At 53.0% G+C, this 15,999-nt stretch overlaps 1 protein-coding gene across 1 annotated transcript in view; it reads right to left on the reverse strand.

Moving 5' to 3' along the window:
• The window catches only part of BIN3 (bridging integrator 3), a 50,091-nt gene that overhangs the window by 3,605 nt on the left and 30,487 nt on the right, over positions 1–15,999 (reverse strand). The window contains exons 3-7 of the mRNA XM_065901532.1: positions 13,231–13,271; positions 12,769–12,830; positions 10,039–10,175; positions 9,336–9,376; positions 78–219 (exon numbers count right to left, since the gene is read on the reverse strand). Of these exons, the coding sequence (XP_065757604.1) occupies positions 78–219; positions 9,336–9,376; positions 10,039–10,175; positions 12,769–12,830; positions 13,231–13,271 (423 nt within the window). The remainder of the gene's footprint in view (positions 1–77; positions 220–9,335; positions 9,377–10,038; positions 10,176–12,768; positions 12,831–13,230; positions 13,272–15,999) is intronic.

The raw sequence follows: 15,999 nt of genomic DNA on the forward strand, positions 1-15,999 counted from the left end.
GGCCCCTTGGTGAAGCAAGAACTTGCTGTGTGGGACCACATGGCTTCCGGTCCACCCCCAGCACTTCTTCCTGGTACCTGGTGGAGTTTGGCCAGCACCGGTCCCGTCTTCTCCTTCTCCTCGTACTTCTCCACCTTGGCTTGCAGCCTTCTGTAGTCCTGCAAGGCCTGCTCCCGCCGTTTCACCGCCATGTTGAGACTCGGGAACACACTGCCGAACCTGGGAAGACAGGCCCGTTCTTAGAGCTGCAGGCTGGCAGTTCATTGCTCATTCAGAAACACAGACTGAGTGTCTACCAAGTACCAGGCTTCATTCTAGATCTTGGGGATCTTACTATGGATGAGACAGATGTGGCCGTGACTTCAGTGGGGTATATACTGAGAATATCACCGTGGGGTAAGGTCGGGGGAAGGAAGACAGGGCGAAGGGCCTCTCCATGGCCCCTAGGGAGACTCAGGGGGTTGTAAATGCAAGATGCCAAGGATGTGGCCACTGTCTTTTAGCCCCCACCTTGTATGACTTCACACATTTCAGAGTATGGAGGAGCTGAAGACTCCTAGTATTTTTTTTTTTAACTTGGTACAAAATGATTCAGCTTCTATTAATTAGCATCATGTATCTGAGAAGAAACAAAAGACAGATGAGCTAGCAGAACCAGGAGAGCTCCCTAGACAATCACAAAGGGACATGGATGGACCGGGCTCAGGAAGCCATTTGAACAAATGGAGACACACCCCTCACGATTGGGCCTGGATCCAAGGGTGCTCCAGGAGCTGGGCCAAGGGCAGCCACTCTGAGGGCTGGTGTCAGAAAAGCCTGGAGGTCAAGCTTCTGTCCAACATCTTCCTTTAAAAAAGTGAAAGAGCTGAGACCAGAGAGACGACATGAATTGTCTAAGGTCACAATTAGGTCATGAGGGTCCAGCAGAGGTCCACTCAAGGGTCCCAGCTCTCCATGTGGCACCTTCCCACCACCTCACACTGCCATCAGGTGCAACCAATACCTACTCCCATATTACTCAGCCATTAAAGAAGAATGAAATGATGCCCGTTGCAGCAAGATTGATGGACCTAGAGATGAGGATACTAAATCAGAGAAAGACAAGTATCATACTGTATTGTTCATACACAGAATCCAAAACATGCACACATGAACAAAACAGAAACAGATTCACAGACATAGAAAACAAACTTATAGCTACCAAACGGCAAGAGCTATCAGTAAGTCGTGTCTGACGTGGCGACCCCACGGACTGCAGTTTACCAGGTTTCCCTGTCCTTCACTATCTCCCATATTTTGCTCAAACTCATGTCCATTGATGAAGGGGAGGGGTAAAAATTAGGAGTTTGGGATGAGCCGGATACACACTGCTATATATAACATAGATGAACAGGATTTACTGCAAAGTAGTTGTAGTTTAGTCACTAAGTTGTCGGACTCTTTGCAACCCCATGGACTGACTGTCGCCTGCCAGGCTCCTCTGTCCAGGCGATTCTCCAGGGAAGAATACTGGAGTGGGTTGCCATTTACTTCTCCAGGGGGTCATCTGGATGCAAGGATCGAACCTGCATCTCCGGCATTGGCAGGTGAATTCTTTACCACTGAGCCTCCTGGAAGCTCTTACAGCATAGCATAGGGAACTATATTCAATACCTTGTAACAACCTATAATGGAAAACAATCTGAAAAAGAATGTATATAAAATACACATATACATACACACACACATATATAGCTGAATTGAGAATCCCCTGGTGGTCCAGTGGTTAGGACTCTGTCTGCACTCTCACTGTTAGGGACACAGGTTCAACCCCTGGTTGAGAAACTAAAATCCCAAAAGCCACAAGGCATAGCCAAAAAATAAAAATAAAAAACAGAATCACTCTGATGTTACATCTGAAACTAACATAACCCTGTAAATCAACTATATTCCAATAAAACAACAACAACCTACCCCTGTCCTTTTCTACTAGTTCCACCAGAAACGCAAGAATCCGCATGTTCTGCTGTTGAAATGGCCAAACTGTCAAACCAAATGTTTGAGAAAAATGACTCAAGGAGCTCTGCCCCACCAGGACTAAAGGAACCACAGGGAAATGCTCTAGCAGCCGGTCAGAAAGAGCAGCAGCAGAGACTGCGGCGTGGTTGGCTGCTGTGGGCACGGTCTTTGTGATGAGGGTCCTCTTTGACTGGGAAGGGCAACCCAGTCTTGAGACGAACCCAGGGAGGACCACGTCCAGGTAAGGGTGCTGCGTTCTCCTCGACTAATGAGCGTGGAAGGAGGCCGGGCAAAGCCATGAGTGGGTTTTCTGGAACTGGACAGGAAAAGACAGGGTGGTTTGAACACAAAGCCTGAGTCTCTGGTGGGGATGCCACCTCCAACTGAGAAGATGACAACCCAGTGCTTATTCTATGGCTGACAAGCATGAAGGGGGAGCTCAGAAAACAGAAGATGGGGCAGGAAAAAGACTCGACAAATCCAGAGTGCAGTGAGCTCAGAGTCATGACCATTCTGCCAGAGAACAGAGGACTGGAGCCCGGCTACAGCGTGGTGTACCAGACAAAGCCGTGACCAGGCAGCACACTTGGATGGAACCAAGAGGCCCCTGAAGAGGGTCCCTCCAACCTCCTGGGCATCTGGAATGGGCTCACTGTGCAGCTGGAGATGCTAATGTGGGCCAGAGCAGCCACCTGTCTCAGGATCCCGTCACGGGCCCCTGTACATTGTAATCAAACCAATACCCGAAGGACTGCTCTGCCGGGCAGAAGACTCAGGCCTTCTCGGTGCTGAGCAAACGAGCAGAGGGCCACCTCCACGACACACGGGCCTCCAGGCAGGGCTGGACACTGGGGTGGCTGAGACCCTCCAGGGAAGATGGGACTCATTTCACCTCTTTGGCCTCAGGCAGTGCTACAAGGGGGTCTCAGGTGCTGGGGGAGGGAGCCCCTCCCCTTCCACCCAGACTGGACATGGACCACCAGCAGCTGCCCTGACTCTCTCGTTAGCAACAGCCCTGCCTGGCAGCCCCGGTATCCTGGCCTCTGCCCCGTCTCTCTGGCTGCCCGGGAGGTGGACGAGGCAGGCAGGGTGGCAGGCAGTTTCCTCGTCTTTGTCAAGGTGCTGTCACCTCCGCTCCTGTCCTTAGGAAGGAGGGTGCCATGACAAGGAAGCAGCGTGTGGGGGTTGTTATACAGCTCTGGACAGGCCACCATCCCATGGTCGGTCAAGCAGTTCTCGCTACTCTGGGCCTGGCAGGACCTGAACCACACACAGCTCATAACTCCTCTTTCCCTGGTGGTCAACCAGGTTGTATCTCCAAGGCCAAGGTCAGGTCCACTTTGGAAGACTGACTCAGCATGGGCACTAGGCTAGCCTACACAGGAAGTGTGTGGAACAGGAGATGGCAAGAGTGAGCATTGACATTTTAGGAATCAATGAACTAAAGTGAACTGGAATTGGTAAATTTAATTCAGATGACCATGACTTCTACTACTGTGGGCAAGAATCCCTTAGAAGAAATGCAGTAGCCCTTATATTCAACCAAGAGTCCGGAATGCAGTACTTGGGTGCAATCTCAAAAATGACAGAATGGGCTCTGTTCATTTCCAAGGCTAACCATTAAATATCACAGCAATCCAAGTCTATGCCCCAATCATTAATGCTGAAGAAGCTGAAGTTGTACGGTTCTATGATGACTTACAAAACCTTCTAGAACTAACACTAAAAAGATATGTCCTTTACATCACAGGGGACTGGAATGCAAAAGTATAAAGTCAAGAGATATCTGGAGTAACAGGCAAGTTTGGCCTTGGAGTACAGAGTGAAGCGGGGCAAAGGCTAACAGAGTTTTGCCCAGAGAACACAATGGTCAGAGCAAACACCTTCTTCCAACAACACAAGAAATGACTCTACACATGGACATCACCAGATGGTCAGTACCAAAATCAGATTGATTATATTCTTTGCAGCTGAAGATGGAGAAGCTCTGTACAGTCAGCAAAACCAAGACTGGGAGCTAACTGTGGCTTACATCATGAACTCCTTATTGCAAAATTCAGACTTAAATTGAAGAAAGAAGGGAAAACCACTAGACCATTCAGGTATGACCTAAATCAAATCCATTATGATTATACAGTGGAAGTGACAAATAGATTCAAGGGATTAGATCTGATAGAGCGCCAACGAACTATAGACAGAGGTTCATGACATTGTACAGGAGGCAGTGATCAAGACCATCCCTAAGAAAAAGAAATGCATAAAGGCAAAATGGTTGTCTGAAGAGGCCTGAGAAAAGAGGAGAAGCTAAAGGCAAAGGAGAAAAGGAAAGATGTTCCCATTTGAATGCAGAGCTCCAAAGAATAGTAAGGAGAGATAAGAAAGCCTTCCTCAGTGATCAATGCAAAGAAATAGAGGAAAAGAATAGAATGGGAAAGACTAGAGCTCTAGTCAAGAAAATTAGAGATACCAAGGGAACATTTCATGCAAAGATGGGCACAATAAAGGACAGAAATGGTATGGTCCTAACAGAAGCAAGAAGATATTAAGAAGAGGTGGCAAGAATACACAGAAGAACTGTACAAGAAAGATCTTCATGACCCAGATAATCATGATAGTATGATCACTCACCTAGAGCCAGACATCCTGGAATGCAAAGTCAAGTGGGCCTTAGGAAGCATCACTATGAACAAAGCTAGTGGAGGTGATGGAATTCCAGTTGAGCTACTTCAAATCCTAAAAGATGATGCTGTGAAAGTGCTGCACTCAATATGCCAGCAAATTTGGAAAACTCAGCAGTGGCCACAGGACTGGAATTTTTTCATTCCAGCTCCAAAGAAAGTTTTCATTCCAATTCCAAAGAAAGGCAATGCCAAAGAATGTTCAGACTACCACACAATTGCACTTATCTCACATGCCAGCAAAGTAATGCTCAAAATTTTCCAAGCCAGGCTTCAACAGTACGTGAACTGAGAACTTACAGATATTCAAGCTGGGTTTAGAAAAGGCAGAGGAACCAGAGGAACCAGAAGATCAAATTGCCAACATCTGTTGGATCACAGAAAAAAGCAAGAGTGTTCCAGAAAAACATCTACTTCTGCTTTATTGACTACACCAAAGCCTTTGACTGTGTGGATCACTACAAACTGTGGAAAATTCTTCAAGAGATGGGAATGCCAGACTACCTGACCTGCCCCCTGAGAAATCTGTATGCAGGTCAAGAAGGAACAATTAGAACCTAACATGGAACAATGGACTGGTTCAAAATCGGGAAAGGAATATGTCAAGGCTGTATACTGTCACTTGCTTTTTTAACTTATATGCAGAGTACATCATGAGAAATGTCGGGCTGGATGAAGCACAAGCTGGAATCAAGATTGCCAGGAGAAATATCAATAACCTCAGATATGCAGATGACACCACCCTTATGGCAGAAAGCAAAGAGGAACTAAAGAGCCTCTTGATGAAAGTGAAAGAGGAGAATGAAAAAGCTGGCTTAAAACTCAACATTCAAAAAAAGAAGATGGTGGCATTTGGTACCACCACCTCAATGCAAATAGCTGGAGAAACAATGGAAACAATGATAGACTTTATTTTCTTGGGCTCCAAAATCACTGCAGATGGTGACTGCAGTCATGAAATTAAAAGGACTCTTGCTCCTTGAAAGAAAAGCTATGACAAACTTAGACAGCATATTAAAAAGCAGAGACATTACTTTGCCAACAAAGGTCCATCTATAGTCAAAGTTATGGTTTTTCCAGTAGTTATGTATGGATGTGAGAGTTGGACTATAAAGAAAGCTGAGCACCAAAGAAATGATCCTTCTGAACTGTGGTGCTGAAGAAGACTCTTGAGAGTCCCTTGGATTGAAAGGAGATCAAACCAGTCAATCCTGAAGGAAATCAGGCCTGAATATTAATTGGAAGGACTGATGCTGAAGCTGCAGCTGCAATACTTTGGCCACCTGATACGAATAACTGACTCACTGGAAAAGACCCAGATGCTGAGAAAGAGTGAAGGTGGGAGGAGAACGGGATGACAGAGGATGAGATGGTTGGATGGCATCACTAACTCAATGGACTTGAGTCTGAGCAAGCTCTGGGAGTCAGTGATGGACAGGGAAGCCTGGCGTACTGCAGTCCACGGGGTTGTAAAGAGTCGGATGCAACTGAGTGACTGAACTGAACTCAGGAAGTAGGAATCCAACCCTAGGTTGGGCAGGTCCTGAGCTGAGGCAGGGAGGAATGGATCCAGGGCAGATTTCCAGGCAACCTCAGGGGATGAGTGCGCTCACAGGAGGCTACCTTCAGCCTTGTGGGAGTCAGACCACTTATCCTCTGGGGGGAGCAGCAGCAGCTCTGTGAGACCCTCCAGGAAAGCGGTCTCTTCACCACACTGACTCCTGTCTCCCACCAGAGCGCCCCTCAGTCAAACCAGGGGCCGAGGGGGGCTGCTCCACTCACTCCGTTTGCCACCAAGGATCATGAACCACTTACCACCTGGGTGGCTTTGGGCCCTGGACTTCAGGAGACCCTAGGGGCTGGGGTCATGCCCTTCCCATACGAAAGCAGGGAAACGGGTAGGGCAGGGGAGATTAGGCAGTGTAATCCAAAATAGCTGACAAAGGGTGGGGGTGATCAGGACTCTGTAATCTCTGGCTCCAGTCACTGCCTCACTGAAGCCCCACCTCCTCACTTTCTCCTCAGAAGTTACAGCAAGAACTGCCAGCTCCACGTTAGGGAGTTTAAATACCACAGTGCCGACCCCGCTCCTCGTCTGGGGCATGTAAGCGCCGCCTCTACCTTCACGTCAGGGCAGGGACATGGGAGGGATGTTAGGACACGCACAGGCTGGTCCCCAGGGCCTGGGCCCCTCCCAGACATGGCCCTGGGACCCTCCAGGACACCTTTGGAACTGACCTGACAAGGACAGGTGGCCCAGCTCTCCCTGGGGACCGAGTCTGCGCTGTGACTGGGTGGACATGAAGAAGCAAGGCTGAGGCTCAGAACCTCTCTGCTCGGTGCCAGAGTCCCCTGAAAATTACTGGTGAGGGGGACATGGGGTCCCTGGGCCAGGACCCCAGGAGGGTCTCTGCTCCATGCACAGAGTCACCAGCCCATGACAGCTCCTTCACCCACTCGGGGAGGTGATGATGGGCTTGGTCATTTCAAGAGTTTAGCCCTGCTCCCCTTCCACAGACAGGAGACAAGCCTGGCCTGTCCCCAGCTCTTCCTGCTGCACTGCACTGCCCCGCCTTGGCAGCTATCACTCTGGACCATTTTCTTGGAATGCCGCATGGCTTCCTCACTACATCCCAAGCTCCTAAAGATTGAATCACATCTTCCCACGGAGAAGTGAGAGCAAGGCTGGGCCTATCTCGGGCGCTCGCTGAAGCTCTGTCCATTTCTTGCCCATCCTGAGGGGGGGTACAGCAAATGCCTCCTGGGGTAAGCATTGGGTGAAGAGGTAGCGGGAGGTAGAGGGAAAGGGAGAGGGAAGGGAGGCCGGCTGGGAGGTGGGCTGGGAGCAGCCGGCCCTGGTGGGGAATGCCTGCCATTCCTCAATCTGTGCCCACACAGCCGGGATCTTCCACCCACCAGGAAAGGGAAATTGAAAGCATCCCCATCCGACCATGTGAACACGGCCCAGAGACTGGGATTAGAGGCCGAGCCCCCGGGGGAGGCCGGGGGCGGTGGGGTGGCCATGTGGCAATTTTCCTCATCAGAGGACAGGAAAGCTGCAGTTTCCTGCTTCCGGTGCTGGGGTCCCTGGGAGCTTCTCGCCTGGCAAGAGGCGGCAACAGGCAGCGCTGGGTTTACGCGGTTGGAGGGGATCGCATGTCGGCCACGGGATGCATAGAAGCCAGCCGGGCGGGCAGGCAGGCAGGCCAGGGGCTCAGGCAGAGGTCAGCGGATCTGCTGCGGAGATGATGGCCGCCCCCTCGGCCAGCCACTCACCCACCTTCCTGGCAGGTGGTGGGCTGCTGGGGTGGTGGGAAGCAGCCGGGACCTCTCTCCAGTTGGCTCTAGAAGCCAGGCATCGAATTTCAAGGCCGCCTCGTTGGTGGTGAAATCGAGGCGGGAGTCAGTCCCCCAGTTCTCCAGGCTGGTGTCCCCTGCCTCACCCTGCCAGCCTGGGTGTCCATAGCAGCCTCCATGACAGCCCCAGGGACCCCCACGTGCAGGGTCTGCCCAGCCTGAGGTCCTTCCCACCCAGCTCTGAACCCTCACACCTGGAGACTGACTCAGAGAGCCATCAGCAGTGGAGCTCTGAGGCCTCCCTCCTGAACCGCTGTCCGCCACCCCAGCTCCTCGGGTGACCTAGGCCCGGACAGGGGCTGGAGGCAGGGGCCTAGGACAGGGGTGGGGAGAAGTCCCTTCAGGCCAAGGTCTGCGTCCCTGCGTGGCTGAGCCTCCAGACGGCCGGGCTTAGAAGGAGCCCTCCCTAATCCCACCCCTTGGACCCGAGCAGGGAACAAGAGCTCAACAACCCCAACGCCAGGGGCTGGAGGATCAAAAACCTGCGCTCTTCATCTCCCTCCGGGCCCTGATCCAGGCCTAATGGTAATTAGCGCAGCCTCATTACCCAGCCCTGGTGAGACAACTGCCAGGGACCACCACGGAAGAGGTAATAAAGAGCAGCTGCTGGGCTGGCGCGGGAGGCTTTCTAGGTCAGAGCTGGGCTGGGAGAGGCCAGGGAGGAAGATGAAGTGATTCGGGAGCTTCAAGGCAATGTTCCTGCCTGTCCTCCCCACCGCCGTCCCACCCCCCCACCTCAGGGGACCAGGGAATAGGCCTGTCTGATCGCTGACCAGAGCCTGCCAGACTGAAGCTGAGCCTCACAGAAGGATTTCTGACCCTGACAGGTCACGAGCTGGGGGCCCTTCCCAGGCGGCTGTGCCCCGCCCTGTGTGTGGCCGCCCCCACATTTTAAAAGCCGGGTGCTACAGGCAGCTGCTCTCCCAGCCCGGGTGAGATGAAAGGCCTCGCTCATCTCCGCTGAGGGCTAGCCAAGATCTCTGCGAGCTTAACCCCACAAGCTCTGGTCCATCAGGAACAAGGGATAACAACGCGGAAAGACCGCGGGGGTGCCAGCTGGCTGCCGGGGAGGGCCAGGTGGGCCCGTCGGCACTGACCACGCCCGACCAGGTGGGGTGCTCTGGAGCCACCATGAGTGTTGGCCACAGGGCAGGTCACCGGTGTCCCCTGGAGCTTCCTGTCGGCCCAGAGTGACTCTGGGGCAGGTTAGTAGAAATGATACTCAGCTCCCAAGCGGCTGGCTGAACTGCCTTTTCAGTACATGGCCTGAGTGAGGCCCACGGATCCCACGACTTTACTCACTTTTTTAAGGGCTCAATCACAGTCTTCTGTATCTGGTTCACCTGTTGAAAGAAAAACCAGATGGCGTCAAGACCGGGAGGAGGCAAGACTCTTCCCGAAAGGGGAGAAGAGAAAGGAAACGGGGCCTGACAGGGGCACCCCGAGCGCTCCAGGCAGGGAGGAGACACCCCTAACTGCTGAAGGAGCGAGGCTGAGATGATGAGTAGGGACTCTGAAGGGTGATGAGAGGCGCTGGTCTTGGCCCGGGTCAGCTCTCATCCTGTGGACCAGGGCCTGGGAGGCTGGATGTGGCCATGTTTAGTGAGGAGGCTGGCTGGGTAGCCACAGTGAGCGTGAGGGACCATGGGTGCAGGTGGGCAGAGCTGGCTGAATCTCCTTTGTGGCCTCACGGTGAGGGACGTGAGCTCACAGGAGACATGGCAAGCGCCCACTGCAGGGGTACGGTGGCCAGGAGAGCTCACAGGGCTGGACACTGAGGCGCCCAGAGAAGACTGAGCCTCCGCAAGGACTCCATGGAGCGCTTCTCCCAGACAAAAGCCTCGAGAAGGGGGAAGACCAACACCTCAGTCACCCTGGAAATTCCCCGGTGGCCCAGTGCTTAAAGACTGCACTTCCACTGAAGGGGGAATAGTTTGATTCCTGGTTGGGGAACTAAGATTCCACAAGCCGTGGAACGTGGGGGGTGGGCAGAGACCCCAGTCACCTTTTCCTGATTGAAAGCATCCATCCGCTTCATGGCCGTGTCCAGGGCGGTCACCATGTTCAGAAAGTCCTGGTCTTGCTCACAGAGGGGGTTGGAGAGCAAGTCCAAGGATATCTTCACAGCAGACTTAGACATGGCTGTAAGAGATCAAAGTTCAGTGAACTGACGAGAGGACAGGCTTCAAGGTTTTGTCTGCAGGCTCCCTGTCCTTCCTGGGGCTGGAGTCTTGCACCTGGATGACCTCCACCCATGGCCACAGGCCATCAAAACCACAGTCACCCCAGAGGCACCAGGCATTGGTCCTCGTGGTATAGAATATGTGCGCCTGACACTGCTATCATTCATCGGAGGCTGCTTGGGGGAATTCTGAGCAGATTTACCTGCTGCAATGACCTATCTTCCAAACTCTAGATCCTAACAGAATCATGTGGATGGGAAGCTGTAAGGAATACATATTTCTAGCTCTAAAGATTTATTTCAGTAAGCCTGGAATCCAGGAATATGTGTTCAAAAAAATCTCCAAGCAGTTTGGATGTGAGGCTTGGTTTGGGGCTCCCTCATGGAAAGAGTAACATAGTATCTACATCTGGGAGGCAAATGTACTGTACAGGGCTACAGACAAGATTTTAGACTTCCAACAACTCAACTCTGCCACAGATGATACCCAAAGAATGGGTGTGGCTGTGTTCCAATAAAACTTTATTGACAAAACTTGGCAGGATTTGGTATGACGAGGCAACCTGTTGGCAGTGTTAGAGTTTTTGGTCCCATAGACTTTTTTAGGCCTCCGTTACCGGGAAACAAAATCCCAGAGGGGGCGGAAAGGCTGGAGAAGGGCCTTGTTTGCCCTGTAGCGCCTGTACCAGTTTCAGGGGCTCAGGGGAAAACAAATTTTTGAACTATCTCTTACTATTTTATGTCATTAAAGATGCTGTCAATTCTAAGACATGCCATTACTGTATAAGCCATTAAGAAAAAAAATGCTGCCAATTAAAGCAAAGCAGACTACTGCAATAAGCACCTTGGTTTCTCTTGACTCTGGCAGTGTGCTGTAGACCCTCCAGCTGAAGTGCAAAATATGAGAGATGACGGGAAATGCGAACCTCCCAGAGATGTTGATGCGATGGAGGGGAAAACCCTCTTAAAAAAAAAGTAAATTAACTTTGTAGGCTTGGGCACAAATTCACATGCACCTTGACTGGATCATGAAATGGCTGCAGACAGCATCACTAAAAGATGAAAAAACCTGGACAAATCTAGAAATGTTTTTGAAAAATTTCCTCTGCTACCTTTTTTTTTTTAAATAGTTGAGGAGAAAACCCCCAAAAGGCAGAGGTCAGGAGGGAAGACTTTCTTCCCAATTTTCCTTTTCTTCCCTACAGGGGCCACATCTTCATGTGATGTCGCTTTGCTAGAACCACCTGCAGTGAATGAAAAGTGAGCCCTCCAGGGTGGCAGTGAGTCTGGACCTCCACTCTGAGGTACGGCTGGCCTGCATGAGCCAGGGGGTCCTCTGCTCCCCACTGGAGCAGCTCACCGCCCTCACCCTCGCTCTGCAGGGTCAGGGGAGGGGCATGGCCAGACCTGCACAAAGCAGGAGGCTTGGCGGGCTTTGTACCTTGGACAGCTCGAGGTCCCGAACCCCACGTGAGTCTCTAGGGCCTCAACACAACCCGGGAGCGTCAGGGTTGATGAGGACCCAGCAGGGACTGGTCATGCTTCCTTGATCTTGTTCTGGACCTACAGCTTCAGACGTGAAATCCTGTCTAGGCACCAGCTCAGCGGTTTCCAAGACCAGGAAAGGAATAATCTGATTCCCCCCGACTGTCTGGAGCAGAAGTTTTCAAAGTGGGGTCCCTGGTCCAGCAGCATCAGCGCTGCCTGGGAATTGGCTAGAAACATAGATTTTCAGGCCTTGCCCAGACCTGATGACTCAGAGTCTGGGGGTGGGCCGGGCCATCCGCACTCCAGCGGGCACGCACTGCCTCTGACGCACCAGCTGCAGGGGCTGTGAGGCTGCCTGGACTGGGGGACACAGCTTTGTGATGGGTGAGGGCACCGCTGTGTCAAGAGGGCTTTCTCTGTCCAGACTCCGCTTCTGACTTGGGAAGGAAGAGGTCAGGAATCTGAGGCCCCAGAGGCCGGCCGTTTATCCTGGTTTCTTTGTTAAAAACCTGTGCTCCCTACAGTCAGAATCCACCTCACACATCCCTGATGTTCTATTCCTTCCATTCACATTCTGAGGAGTATGGGGAAGCAAGAGGGAAAGGAAGCCCAGGCCACAGCTCCTCCTGCCGGGCAGACAGGAGGAGCCACAAAGAAAGACGGGCTCCAGGTGACTCGGAATGAACTCCCACAAAACAAATAACGGACGGACTCAGACTCAGACCTGTGGCTTGCTATACACAGCGTGGAGACACCGGGAGTCAGGAGAGTGGGGGAGGTCACGGCCAGAACTTCCCATCCCGTGGATGAGCTCTGGCAGGAGGCTCTGGGGCACAGACCCCAGAAGCTGACCTCCACCCGTCGCTGGTGGCGGCTGCTGTTGCAGGGAAAGTGGAGAGCAGTAGTCTGCTGAGTGAAACGTGGCCTCGTGCCACTTCTCAGGGACTTCTGTGGGGTGACTGCTAAGTGCACCTTCTTCAAAGCCAGCCCCAGGGGACTGAATGAGGAGGGCGAGCCCCTCTGCCTGTCTCCCATCCCGGCTGAGTGCGGGGCAGGGTCACCTACCCAGATCGGCATCCGTGCTCTTCTTCATGTCCTTCTGCAGACGCCGGGTCTGCTCCTCCAGCCTGCAAAGCAGTGGAATGGGCCTGGAACCTGGCATTGCCCGGCTGCCTCTGCCCCTGTTCGCCCACCCATCTGAGCTGCACCCTGTATGGGACTCGGGGCTCCCGGCAGGAGGAGGAGGGGGGCCCTGCTCTGCGAGGATGTTCCTACTGACTGAAGGGCCACTACAAGCTTGGCGTGAGCCCACACACCCAAAGGCTACGAGATAACGACTATCAGGCAGCCACCACGCAGGGCAGAATTTCTGGCCAGTGGTGGACTGAGCTGCCCTGGCTCCTGGGATGCTGACAGGATGGATGGTCAGTGGATGAAGTGATGTGCGAAGTGAGACTGGGCAGGAGACTCTTTCCTTTCCCAAGCAGAACCCCCTTCCCGCCCACCCTTCTCGGGGCTGACACTCACTGCTGGAGTTTTCCATACTCTCGTTCAAAGTCTCTCTCCACCTGAAAAGGAAGTGATAACTCAATCATTGGAAGACTGACAGCACGTTGGAAAAAAATCTGCCACCTACGAAACTCTCAGCCCGCCCTCCTCGCCACCCCTTCTGCAGAAAACAATGCTATCCAGTCCACACAAGCACCGCTCATGACACAGGAGCCTTGTGTTCCCAAATTAATTGTTTGATTTAGGGTGAAGGCCTCCCCTCCTAGGCAGGCCAGCCAGACAGGTACCAGCAGATCTCAGCTCTGTCTGACCCTGCAGGGAGTGAGGCTGGGCTGTGCTCCCTACACCCCTCCCCTCCCCACAGGTGGGGAGGCAGGTAAGGGGCTCAGAGTGTGACAGAAACTCCTCACCCAGACTTGGAGGAAAGCGGACGGGTTGGAGTCTCATCCTGGCCCTGTCCCCTCCCAACCCGGTTTCCTCACAAGTCCGGAGCCTGAGAGGTTCAGGTGGATCGTGAAAGAGCAGGATCACTGCTCTGTGAGCTGAGATGCACCCATCACAAATATCATCATAGACTCAGCAAGGCTATCTAAACTCTGGACGAGTTACCAGGTTTCCTTGATATTTAAACCGAGCGGGTGTGTGACCGGACCCCAATTCCTTGACTGACATGGCAGGTGAAGTGAGGAAAGTCACCTGCACTTCTAGAGCCTGAATCTCCCCATCGGTCATGTGGGGCCCAGGCAGTGGTCTCAGGAGAGTGGCCAGTGGAGTCCCACGGGAGGACTGAGTCTTGCCTCTGCTTTGTCCTCTCCCAAGGAGGCCTAATTGCTCCCTGCACGTTCCCATAGCTGGTCTGTCCTCCATCAGTCACTTGGCAGGCAGGCAGGTGTGCTGAGGGCCCTCACCACACCGAGGTCCCTGGGATCAAGGTCACACCACTACTGAGTGGGAGGCTAGGGTTTAAATGTGGACAAGGCAGCCCAGCTCGCAGGTCTGTGCCCTAAACTGTCATGCTACCAAAGTGGGGGAAGCCCCAGCTGATGAACTGAGGCCATGACCTCCAAGAGGGCCTTCCTGGTGGCCACCCAGAGACTCCTGTGAGGCAGAGCCCTAAATCCTGTCACTGGACATACCGGTTAAAGGTGAGGCACGCAAATCTGTAGCTATCATCAGAGACCCATGCGCTGTTCCCCCACACTAGCCTCACGCTCCACGTCTGGACGGAGGTAAATTCAGCACAGTCACACACTGGCAGGACATCATCTAGGCCAAGGATTTCATGTGATAAGTGAGGAGCATGCTGCCAGAGGGAGTGATTTACTTCAGGACACAGGCCTCATTTGTGGGATAGCAGGGCTAGAATGCAGACTCCTAGTTCAGGTCTTTTTTTTTTTTTTAAAACAAAACAAAACAAAACTACATTCATAGGACTTGTCTGTGACCGGTCCTGTGGCTAAGACTATGAACTCCCAATGCAGAGGGCCGAGGTTCGATCCCTGGTCAGGGAACTAAGACCCCATAAGCCACTTGGCACAAACAAAAAAACCCCCAAACTCCCAAAACAAACAAAAAGCCTCGTCACTGGTGCCCCAGCAGAGTCTTCACGTCTTACAGGCATTTTTTGGCCAAAAAGATGTAATTGAAATGAAGGTCACCATGCCTGGAGTTTGCTCTCCTGAAGATCAAGAGCAGACAGGAGGGGCCCTGGAGGTGGCGGGGAGTGGGAGTGGGGGAAAGGGGGGAACGGAGGCGAAGGCCTGGCTTGCAGCACGCTCTTGTGCAATCCCCAGGGTGCTGGGTGGGGTGTCAGACAACCTGGTCTCCCTGGGTGCCACTGCTGGTCCTTGCATGTAGAAGGACTGCAGGTTTCCAGTTGGCTCAGGAGAAACTTGGGGATCTTGCGCTGGAAGCAGAGAAGTGTGTTGGGTGGGAACTCGGGGCTCTTGCTCTGCACACTGACAGCCTAAGAGAAGGTTGAGGATGCTTCAGCTCCTGTCTCTGGCAGCCACCTGGGGCTACTTCCAGAGCTCACTGTTCCGGAGGTCTCTGGTCCCCGGGGAAAGATCTGGGAGGCAGAGCACCCGGATTCCAGGCTCTCAGACGATGGCTTAGGGGATCAAGGGACACACGGAAGGCTCGTTCCAAGGTGCATCCGTGCTGAGGAAAGGAGCCAAACACAAAAGGTTTGAACATCTTTGGACGCCCGATGCCTTTGCCAAAAAGGCAACTGGACCCCAGTCAACAATGCAAGTGTAAACATGTGTGCGACCGTCGACGGGTCAGGCCTGGCTGGCGAGGTCAGTGCTGGGAGGATCAAGCGCCGAGACCGCCTCGGCATTCACGGAGGCTTGGGGTGGCCAGAGGGGCTGAGCGGCTCACGGCTCGTCTCCAGGGCCTGGGCCGGGCTGCCACATGGTAGGAGTTCTGTGGCTGTTGAGTGAGTACGGGGCAGAGTTTCTGCCCACTCACATGCATGGGGAAGACAGGGAGGCCCATTGGGCAGGACCAGGCTCACATCCTGGGGCTAGAAGCTGAGCTGAGGAAACAGGAACCCTGGGCCGGCTGAGAAACTCCCCTTCCAGGAAGCAGCCTCTCAGATTTGTTACAAAGGGTCCCTTCACTTTGTTTGTGGAAACAGTTCTCAAGGGAAGGCTCAACCTGCTGTGACTCCCATCTGCTTTGACCTTCCAAAATGCCTGCCTGCCTAGCTGGGATGCTGGGTGTGCATGAGACCCAGGGAAAGTCTTGCTTTAAAGGCTGAAGTCTGGAACATCCTTGGTGGGC

Source organism: Muntiacus reevesi, chromosome 10 (genome assembly GCF_963930625.1).
Source record: "Muntiacus reevesi chromosome 10, mMunRee1.1, whole genome shotgun sequence".
NCBI lineage: Eukaryota > Metazoa > Chordata > Mammalia > Artiodactyla > Cervidae > Muntiacus > Muntiacus reevesi.